The 14,401-nt window shown below is 50.0% G+C and overlaps 1 protein-coding gene across 2 annotated transcripts in view; it reads right to left on the bottom strand.

Annotated features, from left to right (window-relative positions):
* The window catches only part of DNAJC6 (DnaJ heat shock protein family (Hsp40) member C6), a 52,775-nt gene extending 38,621 nt beyond the window's left edge, over positions 1-14,154 (bottom strand). Inside the window, exons 1-2 of one of the 2 annotated variants that reach the window (XM_074598361.1) lie at positions 13,877-14,154; positions 1,309-1,456 (exon numbers count right to left, since the gene is read on the bottom strand). In XM_074598361.1, the coding sequence (XP_074454462.1) occupies positions 1,309-1,321 (13 nt within the window). In that variant the 5' untranslated portion in view covers positions 1,322-1,456; positions 13,877-14,154. Of the gene's footprint in view, positions 1-1,308; positions 1,517-13,876 lie in introns of those variants that run through there. The other variant, XM_074598360.1, reaches the window with a different exon arrangement.
* Positions 14,155-14,401: the final 247 nt, after the last annotated feature.

Here is a 14,401-nt window from a genome sequence, read left to right as displayed (position 1 = left end):
TCATTCAGAAGATTGCTTTAACAATAGATATTCAACTGACCGCAATATCTAGCCATCTCAGCAGATGCCAATGTAAGAATCCAAATAACTGTAACACAGCAGCTTGCTGTGAGTAAGAATCTACTGACACATACTATGATTACAAGCAACTGTAAGCAGAGATATCATAGCAGCAAATTCAAATACATTTCTAAAGTCCAGGAGTAACAAAAGTTAAAAAACAACTCTTGAAAGCAAGTTCAAGTGGTGGGGGGGGGGGGGAAGAGGAAAGCATGACTTTTACTATACCAAAGAAAATATGAAAAAAAAAAATAATCAAGGTAAGACTCTCCCCACCCAAGTCCAGATATGGCTCATTAGGGGTTTTTCTCCCCATCCAAGTCCAGACTTGGCTCATTAGGGGTTCCCCCACCACCACCTTGAGAAGAGGTTACCACATTAAAACAAAGGCAATGTATTTTAAGTACTTGCTGAGTGCCTTGGGCCCAGCCCTTTCTTTCATGGAACAGTACAGGTATTGCTGCAGGATCACCCTGCTATAACGGGTAGGCATCAAATTTGGTCCCCCACAACAAAACAGGGTATTTCCCTGCACAAGTTTGAGCTCGAGAAGTTCCCTGCAAAGGCTGTAGATGTTCATTGAGGTGGGCACATCTAACCAACCAGAACCAGAGCCAGTTCGTTTTGAGAGATCACTTAAAAGCCATCGGATGAGAACTCTCGATTACTGGTGATCCAGGCAAATTTGAACCTGTGATTTAGAGGCGAAGAGCTCTCTATCCCCTTACCAGTCATAAAGACCATCTGGTCCCCTACTCCCTGATTAAACAAACAAACAAAAAAAAAAAGCACAACAGACAAATGGTGCATCACCTATCAGAATTAATCCAACTCAGTTTGATGAGTGCTTTTGGGGGGGGGGGGGGAGGGGGGCGGGAATTAAAAAGAAAAAGTAATGATGATTCTGGAAATTAAGTCAGCTGGGGAAAGATCCCAAAACACTTCATCCATTTTAGCTTCGGAACAACCTTTCCCTCCCCGGGGCTGAAGACAGGAGCCGAGCGTGAAGACTTATTAGCCGGCTGATTTCCTCGGTGCTCCCAGCCGCGGGTGGATTTCCTTCATCCCACCGCCCTCCCCTTTGGACAAAGGGCCGCTATTGTCCCCGGCTTCCCACACACACACACACGCAAGCCACACCACCGTCATTGCGCAGCGGCCCCTCCGCGACACGGGGACATCCCACCGTCCCCCGAAAACGCCACCGGGCCCGTGGCCGGCGACCCCCGCGGAGGCGGCGGGCCCTACCTGAGCTGTCCATGGTGCTGCCGCCCTCGCCGCGGGGCTGATGCTGCTGCTGCTGTTGCCTCGCCGGGCTCCGGCTACTCGCCCCCACGGCCGCCGCGCTAGCCCCGGGCTTGTCCCCGCCGCCTTCAGCGTTGCCGTTGTCCACCAGCTGTAAAGATTCATAGCCGTCACTGCACGGTTTTTTCCGGTAGCTCCCGAGAAGGCTCATGGGTGAGGGCGGGAGGAGAATTCTCCTCTGGACGCCGCGGGCAGGGAGGGGAAGGCAAGTGCTCCGGCCGCCCCGAGGAGGGGAGGGGAAGGGCGGGACGGGGACGAACGTCCCCGTCCCGCCCTTCCCCTCCCCTCCCGCCCTTCCCCTCCCCTCCCCGGCCCGGAAGCAATCGCGGGCTGGCTGGATATCAGGCCGCGGGTGGAAGCATCTTCAAGTTAATTAGGTGACGAGACGCTGGGAAAGGCTGCAGCAGAGCTATAGCGGTCCACGCAGTTTCAGTCCATCCCCCCCTCTCCCCCCACCGCAACCCTCAGCTGCTGCGAGCCGTTAGTTAGCAAAAAAAGTGCTGGATCTACACCATTTCCTTCTCCAGGGCTTATTATTCACGCGTTCTGGCAAACGCATGCCCCTCCCAAGAGGGGTCCGCTGTACAGCTGGTGTGAAGAAGTTCTTGAAATAGCAATCGGCCTCAAGATCTTTCCATTGCACCAGGGAAAGGTGCAGTTCTTGGGAACAGGCCAAGGTCACCGAGTTATGGGCCGGCAGAGCCAGTTCTGCAGTCTAAAGGAGAGGGGATGGCACAGCAGCTCTGCACCGAGCCTCCAAATAACCTAAAGAGCATCTCTGGTTCAGCGTAACACCATGCCTGTCTGCAAGCAAGTAACCAGAGAGGCTCCCGAACCCTGGGTCATGGCAGGCACTATGGGATGCATCAGTTCAATTGGCTTCAGTGATCTTAAAGGTCTTCTCTAACCTAAACGATTCTATGATGATTATCCCAAACCCCTGCCTGTGCGACTGCTGGCTTAGAACTGTTGTCACCAGCTGAAGAAGCACCACCACCGATTGCTAAGCCATGCCGGTCTGTTTTTAGCTGTTTGCAAGTAAACAGACTTTAGACCAACACAAAGTGTGTCCTTGAACAACTGATGAGCCATACCTCGCTCGATGCGTTTTGCAGCCACAGCTACTAGATCATAATTTCATTGTACACAGAGCAGAGGAACTGAAGGATGCTCCAGAGGAAATGACCACTATTAAACTCTCCTAAATGGATTTCTTTTTAATTTAAGGAAAAACAAAGGCAAAAAGAAGCCATAGCATCCAGACACAAGTACGCCTTCAATCTCTTACCGAAAGGACGGAAGGTACTCTGCTTAGAAAAATAGTGTGGGTTTGCTTCTAAAGCAACAGTATCAATAAGCACTTCTGTAGCAATAACCATAACTTGAAATATTACTGACACTTGGCTTAAACTTTCCAGGGCACTGGACCTTAAACAACTTAAACCTTCCAGGGCAGTGGGCATCTGGTGCAACCATACCTCGTCATGTGCTATTGTTTATATAACTCCTGCAATTTCATATTACAGTGCAGACAAGGTACATCTGTGACCCAGAATTTTCTCAGAAAAACCCAAGCAGATTTACAAGCAGCAAACTAAAATGAACTAACCTGACGTAAATGGTTCGCAGTTAGCGGCGGTAACAGCATGAACTCAAGGTTAGAAACGTGTATTTTCTACCCCCTCGTTACTGGGCTCTTCATACATGGGTCTGTACGGAGCAATACACAGATTGCAACACTCACCAGTAGGAATGGGTCACCCTCCCTCTTGGTACCCGTATGCAGCAATTTAATAAAGAAAAAAAAAATGCAGGTATTTTTACTAGGGATCACATCTGTTACTCTCTTCTAATCAAGCTAGGCTACAACAATCCCTGTGCTCTAGGATAAAAATGGGAAATCTGGGGGGGGCCAAGGTGGGTTTTCATATATTTTGCTTGCTCAGGGAACAGCCTGAGCATGAAAACCCAGGCTGTAAGGTGAAGGGGGCACATTAAGGCTATGTAACATTTCCACGAGCACTCAAGCACGCTCGCACTGGAGGCAACTGCAGCCTGTTAGAGGGAACAAGCTGGGGAACCTGGCACAACACAACACCCTACACAACCTCTCCCCCATCTTAAACTGCCACCTACGGTCTCTAGCCTGCTCTGCTGCCTTTATCCCTCAATTCAAGGAGTTCAGCTTCGATAACTCCGTATCCTAAACGCAGAAGCCATGTCTCTAAGCAGCGAGCAGCAAGGGTCTGTCTGCATTAGGCAGCAAAAGGAAAGTCCTACTGAAAATGTTCCCATGGAAAAAGGGTACAAGTAAGAGGAGAGGTTCACTCCAGCAGGAATTATAGCTCGCCCTTCTCCAAGTACCGGAGCAGGTCCAGAACTTCCCCAGCAGTTGTCACTGCCCGCTGGAGCCTCACAGCATGACTTTGGCTCAACATTTCCTACCCAATGTTGATGCCACTGTTATCTCTGCAGCAGCAGAGTACAGTCATACTCAGAAAGAAAAAAAAAAAATTGCTTCTCCTTGTGGAAAGAAATGAATTAATAAAGGAACCAATATCTTTCCCAGGATTTTGGTGAATCGTAGCTTGCTTCCCCTCCAAGGAGTCCCAAAGGAGAATCTCCACCATACCCCAAAGCTCCACCCTGGAGAAAGAAGGTTCTGCAAAGCATCAGTGCGGGCACCAAGTGGGGACAGTGCAGCCTCTCCAGGGGGTCTCAGGGCAGAGGAGGGAGGAGGCAACAGACTTCAAAATCCCATCCTTGCTCATAATTGCCACAAAGACAAACACAAAGAGATGGGATTAGGGGAGCATGTTGTGTGGGATTCGGTTGAAGCTGCACTTATCCATGCATTTTCCAGCCCTATGGAACGTTCAGCTGAAGAAAACATGTAAAGTGATATTCCCCTCTCCCCCGACGCTTCCTTTGGGTTGGGCTAATGAAGGGCCACATGGTTTCTCTCTTTCGGAGGTCTACAGTATAAAGAATGCTATATACAAAAAAATCCGAAATCAAGTAACATGTTAAAGTGCACAACCTTTAAAAAAAATGAGAGTTAAGAAAGAAGAGCTTGGGAATCAGCTACTTAGAAAAATTCATTGACATCCTTGCACATTTATTGAGCGGTGGCTAATGATACTACAGAATATAGAGGGATTCTGTTGGGATGGTAAGGCTGGCAGGTGCCATTAGGGCGGTGGGAGATGTTAACGACATGCTAAGGAGGATTGTGTGTTGCTCAGGACTCAAGAGACACAAACTCTCTCCCTGTTACTGACCTTGGAAGAGTCAATTGATTTGCCAGCCTCTAACTCTCTGTTTTTCTCTGTCTGGGTTGCAGCCTCTCCTGGGTAAAGTCTCTTTCCGTAGCTGTAATCAAGCGCCACCTCTACTGAAGTGCAATTTCATTTTTTCCACCTCTCCTCCAACTAGATGAACAGTTAAGGTGAAATATTATACTCTTAATTCTTCATGAACACATTCAAACTGTGGAGTGCTGTGAGGATTACAAATATAGCTTGAAAATTAATTTAATACCTGGAGCAACACTTTTAAAACTTCAATATACTAAACATTTTTTCCAAAATTACTCCACTGTGAACAGTGAACTCTCCCTGCACAAAGAGTACATACTCTAGAGAATTAACATTTTTGCCTTTTCCCTTGTCAAGGCACTCAAATCCTAATCAAATAGCCTTAATTCACAGACTCTCGAATTCAACATTCCAATACCTTCAACATTCCGATGGCAACTACTCTATAAAACGGGCTTTCAAAAAAAAAAAAAAAAAAAGCAGCACAAGCTCTTTAGCTCTGCTCTTACCTTCCTTGAAACCTTGCAAGGAGCATCTATGGCATTCAGCCACGGTGATGTTCTGGAGAACCCTTTAGCAGCCCAGCACCCCCCTCCCCATCACACATTGCCACCTCGTCGAGGGTCTGAGCTGGGCTATGAGCCACCCTGCCAGCAGAACGGGGCTTAAACACCTGTATAAATTGAAGCAGTTTGAGAAACTTCTGATGGTCTGGAAAAAAAAAAAGACAGCCACCACCTTTCTGTGTTTGTTTAGTACCCAGACCTACAGCAAAGCCATCGCCATACATGTTAGGTAGCAGGGTATTGCTTGAGATTTTGACACTTCATCTAGCCAGTCATCAAAAATTTGGCGCAGCAAAGGCATCTTTCCTGACCTAAAAACTAATTTGGTATAGAATCATAAGGTTGGAAGGGACCTCTGGAGATCATCTAGTCCAACCCCCTGCCAGAGCAGGGTCATCCAGAACAGGTGGCACAGGAACGCGTCCAGGCAGGTTTGGAATATCTCCAGAGTTGGAGTCTCCACACCTCTCTGGGCAGCCTGTGCCAGGGCTCTGCCACCCTCACAGGAAAGAAGTTCCTCCTGAACTGACAACTGTGTCTATCTCAGCATCACACTTACCCCCCCAGAAGCCCCATGTCCTTGCAAAAACACAGAATAAACTGAAATCCCAGCCCTTCCCCAGCCACCACACTGAGCCACAACACTGCCTATAGCAGCTCAGCCCCACCAGGCAGGGAAGAGCATGCTCCATGGGGGTCAGCCCTGACCCTAGTGCCTACAGCACTTCTCCAGCAGGAAAGAAAGCGCATCACCACATTTTTCTGCCAGGTCTTTCCTCCTGGACCCACCCCATTGCAATTTTATTCTGGCAAGCGCCCATTCCCATGCTCTTAGAAAAGTCCGTCCCACCACCTACCTCCCCAGGCAGCACTGACACCAGCATCTCCATCCCTGTGACATTCAAGGCCTCCACAGCTGCCAGCACTTTAAATAAGAGCCAGGTGCCTAACCCTGGTTAAGCAAACCTGACTGAATGGTTTACAGCCAGCAAGCTCCTTGTCTGGGCTAGGACCACCCCGGGCACCATCAGCGAGCAGCGCAGATGGGCTGTAAGAAATAATGCCACTGCATCGTGGGTCATTACTGCCACAGATAAAGAATATCTTAATTTTTCCATTTAATTTTTGGCCTGGTGTGTGCAAACATAAAGCAAAGATCTTAAAAACCTTAAGCCACATAGCATCATTTGAATTAGCTTCGAGAAAGTGTTATGTCTTGATCGCATCCGCTGCTCTCCATTCAACTCACCTGGTTCTTGTCACCTTAGAGGAGTATTGCGTTTCCCTCCTGAGGAAGGCTTAGTGTAGCGAGGAACAAAAGCAAAGCTGTGGTGAGAGCCAAAACAATTCCACCTCAGAAGAGGGTCATAGGTTTTTTGTTGGTTTTTTTTTTAAAGGCACCCATTCAGAAATCACAACAGCTTACTAAGGTCATCAGGAGGTTACACGATATCACCCTTCTTGCTTTACTTCTTGTCCTAAGAAAACCGGAACCAAAATACCTCCTCCAGCCTTCCCAGCAAAACAGCAGCTGTCAAATCAGTCTCAGCCTTTACAAGAGGCAATGAATAAACTTCCACGTGTACAGCCAAGGGATTTACCTTACAACTCACCTCTGAGGCCAGCTTAGAAAAACCAGTGTCTTTTAAACAATCATTTTCTCTAAAAATAGCCAGACCTTCAGTCTGGGACTGCCTTGAACTTGGGTTGAGTCCTACCCTGTCGCAGCGTTAGCCAGACCCAACATCCCTCTAGCCGGAGCCTTTGCGTCACTCTTCTATTTTATCCATAGGCACCAGCCTCCCCTCTCGCAGGCTCTGAATGCGTTGAGGCAATCGGGGAGGATGCGTAGGGCTCTTTCCTGGCAGTTCATTGTCGTAGCAGTGGCGATAGCTGGCAAAATAAAACCCAGGAGCCATCCCGTCTCAATTCCTACTCCTGTAGAATAAGCAATTCCATGCTCTTCGCATTTCCGTGTTCAGCCAAAATGTGGGTCAAGCACAAATGACCTGTGACCTGTACAGCAAGGATCACACTTCTTGCCCTCTCATCTGGAGGCTCCATTCATTACTTGGGCAGTGCCGTGGGCTGGCCAGGAGCATCGATTCCTGTGCGCTACTCCGGGAACGGGCACGTGATAGCAAATTGGGTACAGGCTCTCGGTACGGAGCCAGAAATACAATTGGAAAGCAGTACCCGGACTTGTCCTGAGGGTAAATAAGCAGCATTTGGCCTGGAGTCAAGGATGGCCATGCGGTTCCTTTCTCTGTACGTGGGAATAGCGTGGCCGTGCCTGGGGTTGCTGGGGGAGTAAGGAGCTCTCACGCCTGCCTGTGAGCGCTGGCTACGCAGGGCAGTGTCGTGTACGTCCCCGGTGTGGGATGTGGTGTGTTGCCACGGGCAAACAGGGCTGGTTTATGGGCATCCAGGTGAAGAGAGCGGGGTCAAATGATCTAATCCTTTGTTAACCCCCCCTTGATATTCAGGAACTTCCAAACTGACCGTTCCTGTCTTCTTCACCTCTAGTGAAAAGCAGACATGGTCCTGAGAAAGTTTCAGAGTTGTTTTTAGGTGTTAGACTCAATTAAACCTGCGCTTTTCTTCCTCAGAGGAAGCCGTGAGCCTTTGCTGTGGTGAAACCTTCCTGCGACACTCAGCACCTCGCTGACAGGCGGAGCTCCGGTGAATGTGTTCTCCAGTGATGGACACTGGAGGATGAACCTTATGAGGAACGGCTGAGGGAGCTGGGATTGTTTAGCCTGGAGAAGAGGAGGCTGAGGGGAGACCTTATTACCCTCTACAACTACCTGAAAGGAGGGTGCAGAGAGATGGGGGCTGACCTCTTCTCCCTGGTGACAAGTGATAGGACAAGAGGAAACGGGTTTAAGTTACGTCAGCAGAGGTTTAGATTGGATAGTAGGAAACATTTTTTCACTGAAAGGGTTATTAAACATTGGAATAGGCTGCCCAGGGAGGTGGTGGATTCACCATCCCTGGAGGCGTTTAAAAAAAGGGTAGATGTGGTACTTAGGGACACGGTTTAGAAGTGGTTTTTGTCAGGGTAGGTTAATGATTGGACTCGATGATCTTAAAGGTCCCTCCCAACCTCAGCATTCTATGATTCTATGATTCTATTCCCGAGCATTTGTCAAGCAACAGCCATAATTTCATTTCAGAGGTGTTCGTGGTCCTCATGCAAGCATTTCTAGACGGAAACCCTTGTTGGCAGGACGAGTGATGGCAGAGAAAGCACCGCAACCGCTCCCACAAAGGTGTTCCTCCTTGCACCAAAACTTGAGTATAATTACCCTGGGAGCATCTGGGGAGTTTGAGCGGGACAGTTTCACCGCGTGCTATCAGGAACCTCGGCAAGGCTGCGCCTGCTTTGCTTACTCCCCAAATCAGTTTGGGCACACCAGTGAGCCTGCACAGCTCCTTAGTATTATTTTGTTTTCCAGGGACGCTTGGATGTGACTAGTGTTTGACTCCGTTATCATCTTCTTTCCCATCCTTTCCTCTCCGTGACGGCGCACACCAGTAAATGTATTCCTGTGTCTGGATATTTGCTATTTCTTGCCTTTCAGCCTTGTTAAAGTGCTGTCAGGGATGATATGCAACTTACTCACTCCAGCCCAAGACTTTGTTTCGCGGGATTTAAGGATTTGACTGGCTCCTCAGCAGCGCCGAGCTGTGGAGCTGTTGCCAAAGGCTGTTGTAGATGCTAAAAATGTACGTGCCACACAAAGAGGGTGGAGAAATGGTCGGGAAAACCAAATCTATAAGGGGCCATTAAACAGGAGTGTATCACTGTTAGCTCAGGAAGTCCCCAGCCTGTAAACTTAGAAAATTGGAGGCTGTACAGCCATTCATACAATTCCTCAGGCCAAAATCAGATATTCAGGTAAAAACCAGGTATTTTGCTGCCTAACTAGTGTTCATTCATCATTCCCCGTTCTCTGTAAGTGGTAAATACCAAGAAAAATGTGGGCATAGCCCTCCTGAAGCCTGTCTGCAAGCCTGCAAAATGTGTCCATGTGTAATCCCCGTTAGAAGGAAAGGCACGAGTTCAGAAACACACGAACCTTTCCGTTAGCAACAAGAGAAGCTCTGCATTCATTAACCAAGACAGAGGTGGGCGGGCCCATAGTTGGAAAAATCTCAGCTTTGTGTTAAACCTGGCTAATTGCAACCCGCGACGAGTTAAAAAGCTGAATTACTCAGCTCGTGCACTTACAAGGCATAGCCGCAGCTTGCATTAGCAGGGGCATTTAAAACAACACGATGCCCGGATCTTTGCTTTTTCAAACACATAGAAAAAGCCCAAAGTGCAATTTCACGTTTCTTTTCAGCAGGTTGTTGTTTGCCTTGGAAAATGGCCGGTGGTAAAAACGAGGAGAAAAATTACACAAGCCAGTGAGTCATCACGGGGCAACTTCAGCTCCTGCTGCTGCGCCCGGGGTCGGACCCAGCAGCACATCGTAGAACGAAAATAGTCAGGTCATTGCTCGCAGGTAGCTCTGACCAAAGACCCCTCGATGCAGTGAGTCTTTCCCTGAAAACAGAAGGAAAATTACAGCCGGCACTGCCAGCCCGTGCCAATGGCTGTTGCCCGTCTCACTCCCATCACTACTTCATTTTAGGACGCGTGGGATGGGGGTTTCCTTTGGGAGAACGGGCCGGGGGGGATGAGTGTCTTCAGTCCAAGCTTCAAAGTGGTGGTTTCTCTTGGCTGGACATGTAACTGAGGTCTGGCTGACGAAGGGGTAGGAAGACACGGGTGAGTCTGCTGGCACAGGAAGGTTTGCCAGAAACCCAACACATCCCCACTGAAGTGGTTCTACCTTCTTACAGATTTTGGTAGCGCTTTTTTTTTTTATCCAATGCTAAAAGGAAAAATTATATTATTAGAGCTTTGTTGTTCCGGCTGCTATATAAAACATTAAAAAGTGGCACCTGGCTCAGCTCACGGTATCTACTGGCAGGTCCTGCATCACACCTAACCTACCTCACACCTGGCTGCCGCATTCGGGTTCAGAGCCGTAACTGCTCATCATTCCAAAGTAATACTCAAGCAGACGCCCCAGGGCTGCGTATACTCCCTCCCACGATCTGTTTTCAATCCACAGGGCGCTCTGCAGCTTTGGAAGAATAGCTTGGACGTAATTCAAGGGGAGAGACACCCAGTTGCATCGGCGTGGGAATAGCTTCCAGCGGATCATCACGACTTTGGATGCAGGCTGTAAATTCAGTGGTGCGGGAGCAGAAGTCTGGTCCTCAGTGACATTCCAGCCCCTTTAAGCAAGGCAGGGAGCCGGGCTGGGAATGGAAAACCCTCAGCCTTCTCCTGGTGACCCATTTACACCACGCAAGGTAACAGACCCCACTTTGGTATTCCTGCAACACCGAATCAGCCTTTTGTGGATCCCCCAGCTTGGCCGCTTGTCTGGGAATGCGTCGCTGGGATGCCTTCGAGGTGCCAGGCAATAGAAAAGCTCCATGAACGTCCAGATGAAGCCTGCTTGACTCAGCAGAAAGGATTCAAAGCAATCTTCCTCTGCCGGCGATGCCTCTGCGCTGCTGTAAGAGCTCAGCGAGAGCTGCTCCACGCTGGGGGATGCTCTCCCCGAGGCTGCCAACAGCCCTGAGCCAGGGGCAGGGGATGGAGCTGGGGGAAATTCACGGCTCTACCCTGACCCACCTGGGGTTTTCAATGCCATTTGGGGCAGGAAAGGGTTTATCATCGTGTATGTTAACTCAGAAAGTAATATTGCAGGAGGCTAGTCCGTACCACGTGGCTTTAAAATAATTATGCCATGTGGCTCCCGGGCTGGGAGTTTTACGTGGAAGTGTTTCAGCTTAAATACCTTGAAAAAAAAATCCGACGGGGTGGAAAATTAATGCCGGGAGTAAACGTGTGCGGAGTCGGAGAGCCTGCCCATATCCTACCCCACGGTGCCTTCACAAGCGCCCCCGCGCCGGGGCAGAGACCCGCGCACAGACATCGTACCGCGGAGAAACCTTCGCTAACTGGAAAGCAAATTGCTCCTTCTGTGAAGTTTTCCACGAAACCTATTACTTGGAAAAGAAATTCAAGTGTTTGGGTAATTTCTTCTTTGCTCCCACGGTCTGGGGAAGGGAATAAACTTCATAAGTTTCCTGCACGGCAAAAAAAAACCCATTTCAGAGGATTTGGAGAAAATCCCGGCCCTTCGCCTCAGTCTGCCTGCAGGATTTCATTCCGCACACCCAGTTTCTCCCTCTCTCTGCCTCCCAGTCACGACTCAGGGATGTAAGAGATACCATTTCCCATCCTTATTATTTCTGGTTACTGAAGACAAGAACTTATTCAGGAGAAAGAAACCTCTACACCATTTATGGTGCCTATCAAAACAGGGCCTCATACACTATTGCAATGTAAGCTACTGTATAAAAGTTCATAAAATATTATTTATAATTTAGTATAAATAATAAAAAGTAATATTTATAGCATTTTAACGTTGAGAGCTTCCCACAGCTGCTTTATCCACCCCTGAAAAAAGCATCTACAATCTAATTGTTACGGCGGATGGAAATTACAGTATCTCAGTCCGGCCCGGTCGCAGCTGGGATTTCCAGCCCGCGTTCCCAGCAGCCAGAGGTTTTTCTTCTCCAGATCTGGGTGCTGCGGGACACCACGCACCCAGCAAAGACCGGACCCCCATGAGCAGCTGCGCAGCGGTTTCAGACATCTCCCCGTCCCCGGAGCATCCCGGGAGAGGAGCAGCCGCCCCTTTGGGTCTGTCCGTTCATCACGGACGCTGGGGTTATATCCCCTGCTACATCCCCCGCGCGCTGGTGATGCTAATTCCCTTCGCAAGGCGAATTTCAGCCACCCGAGCAGAGCTGGGGGTACGGCAAAATACAACCTTGTGTTGTTGGCACCGAGCCCCCGAGCCTCGATAGCCCAATTTTAATCCCAAAACCCAAGCGGCACATGTGGGTACCAAACTCTCCACCACTACAGTCCAGCGATTCCCTTTTTCCACACGGACCCAGGGGCTGCCACCATATTTTTGCAGCGAAGCGGGACGGATTTTAGCAAATCCTGCCCAAAAATCCAGCCTGGAGGGGTCGCGGAGAGCGAGGCGGCGGGTGCAGCGGGAGGCCCCGGGATTAATCTGCAGCGGGGCAAAGCCGTCCGCGCGGGGGATTAGTCGGGTCAGCAATTAAACGTTGGCGCTCACGCTGCCGGCGGCGCGCAGGAAAAACCCGGCGCTCAAGGACAAAAATGCGGTTCCTCCTTAAAGGCTGCGGCTGCTCCGAAATCCTGCATCTATCGGCTGGGAGCGTTTCTGGGACCATAAACAAGCCGGCTGTGTCACGGCTGGCTAAATATAGTGCAGCCCAGCTCGTCTCCATGCTGCCTGTGCCATCTGAATTACTTGATACGCCGATTTGATTTTTTAATTTATTTATTTATTTTTCTCAGGGAAGGCTATGACTAAGAGAAATCCACGGTTGGAGGGATATCAGAAGATGGAGGCCCCCGTCTAAACGCCGAAGGTGAATGAAGTCTGTAGTTTGCAGTCCTGGGGGCCTGTCCAAAATATTCCTCCCCCTCTTCCTCCTCCCCCTCCTCCTCCTCCTCCTCTCCTTGTCAGTCCCCAAAATAAGACTGTAATAACGACAGCCACAAATGCATCAGCAAACCATTAAATATTTCCTGATATTCCCAAGGTGATGCCGAGGGGGCTACACACCTACCTGAAGCAGTGGGACAGTGGGGAGCAGCAGCCCCGTCCCTGCTGTCCCCCCCCCCCGAGGCACCTGCCAGGGGCTGCCCCAGCAGGGCTGAAGCAAATGCAATGACGGATGCATTTAGCTATATATATTTTTATTTTTCTTCTCTTTTCTGGCCTGAAGTTGGTTTTTAAAGGGAATGCGGCTCTGTATTTGCCTCGGCATAAGAAAATGGGGGGGGGGGGGCTTGAAGGTCAGCTTCCCAGTGGGTGCGCTGCAAAAGGCTGGATTTCAGTATTTCATAGCAGCATTTATATACGCAAATATACACCCAGTTACCCTTCGTGTAGGAAGTACAGCCACGCTCAGACATAAGCCGCGATTGTTGTTTAAAGCCTGAAAATCACTCTTTTTTTTTTTTTTTTTTTTTTTTTTTCCTTTCCTCATTGAAGGCGATATGCCCGAAGAGCTTTCGCAGCCCTAAAACTGACAAACACCCATTTCGGGGTGCCAGAGGAGACGCTCGTGTGCTGCGCGGAGCTACTGAGGCGTGCGGAGCAGGCGGCGGCTCGAGGCGATTAATCGCGATTCATCGCGATATACCCGGGCAGACGCTGACGAATTCCAGCGCCTCGGCTTGCCGTCGGGCAGCAGCAATCCCTGCGGCCGCTGCCCGGAGAAGCGGTTTTCCGTGCAATTCCTTCCCTCAAACCCATTACATAACAAGGCTTTAAAGCAGGAATTATTATTATTATTTTTGGGGGGGGGGTGGGGAGGCTTTTTCCCGAGCTGCCGGCTCCCGCCGCGCCTTCCCGATGGTTACTCAGCACAAACCGGCCGTAACAACAACCTCCCGCGTTCGGCGGGACGCCGCTCTCGCCCTCCCGCCGCCGCGCAGCCCGTCCTTACCTCGCTTCTCACACCCGCGCATCCTCCGCTCCCGGCTCCTGCGGCAGGGCGGCGGGGGGCCCGGCTGCGCTCCCGCACGCCGCCTTCCCCCGCCTCATTCGGCGGCCGGTGCCGGGTCACGGGGCGGCGGCGGCCGCGGGCTGGGACGCCGCTGCCTGGGAACTGCGCTGCCGGGTTATATTTGGGATCACCGACACGGAGGGAAGGATGAGGATGGAGGCAGACATATCACATCTTCCAAAATGTGGCATGGAGTGGGATCGGGAGCCTGCAGGGCTGATCCAGCAAGCGCAAACCTAAGCAAGCTGCTTTTTTTTTTTTTTTTTTCCCCTGATTTATTTTTTTTTCCCCTGATTTTTTTTTTCTTTTTGGAGGAGGTTAAATCCTTCGGATGTGGCATGTCAAAGATTTGCAGAGCCGGGAACAGGGCGGCGTGCCGGTCCAGGCACTTTCCCTGGGTACCCAGGAAGGCTAGAGCTAGCTGATGCTACAAACACGCTATTAATTGCCCCAAAACCTTTATGA

Source organism: Larus michahellis, chromosome 8 (assembly GCF_964199755.1).
Source record: "Larus michahellis chromosome 8, bLarMic1.1, whole genome shotgun sequence".
NCBI classification, from domain to species: domain Eukaryota; kingdom Metazoa; phylum Chordata; class Aves; order Charadriiformes; family Laridae; genus Larus; species Larus michahellis.
Note: the sequence above shows the minus strand (reverse complement) of the source record. Positions and strands in the feature narration are given on the sequence as shown.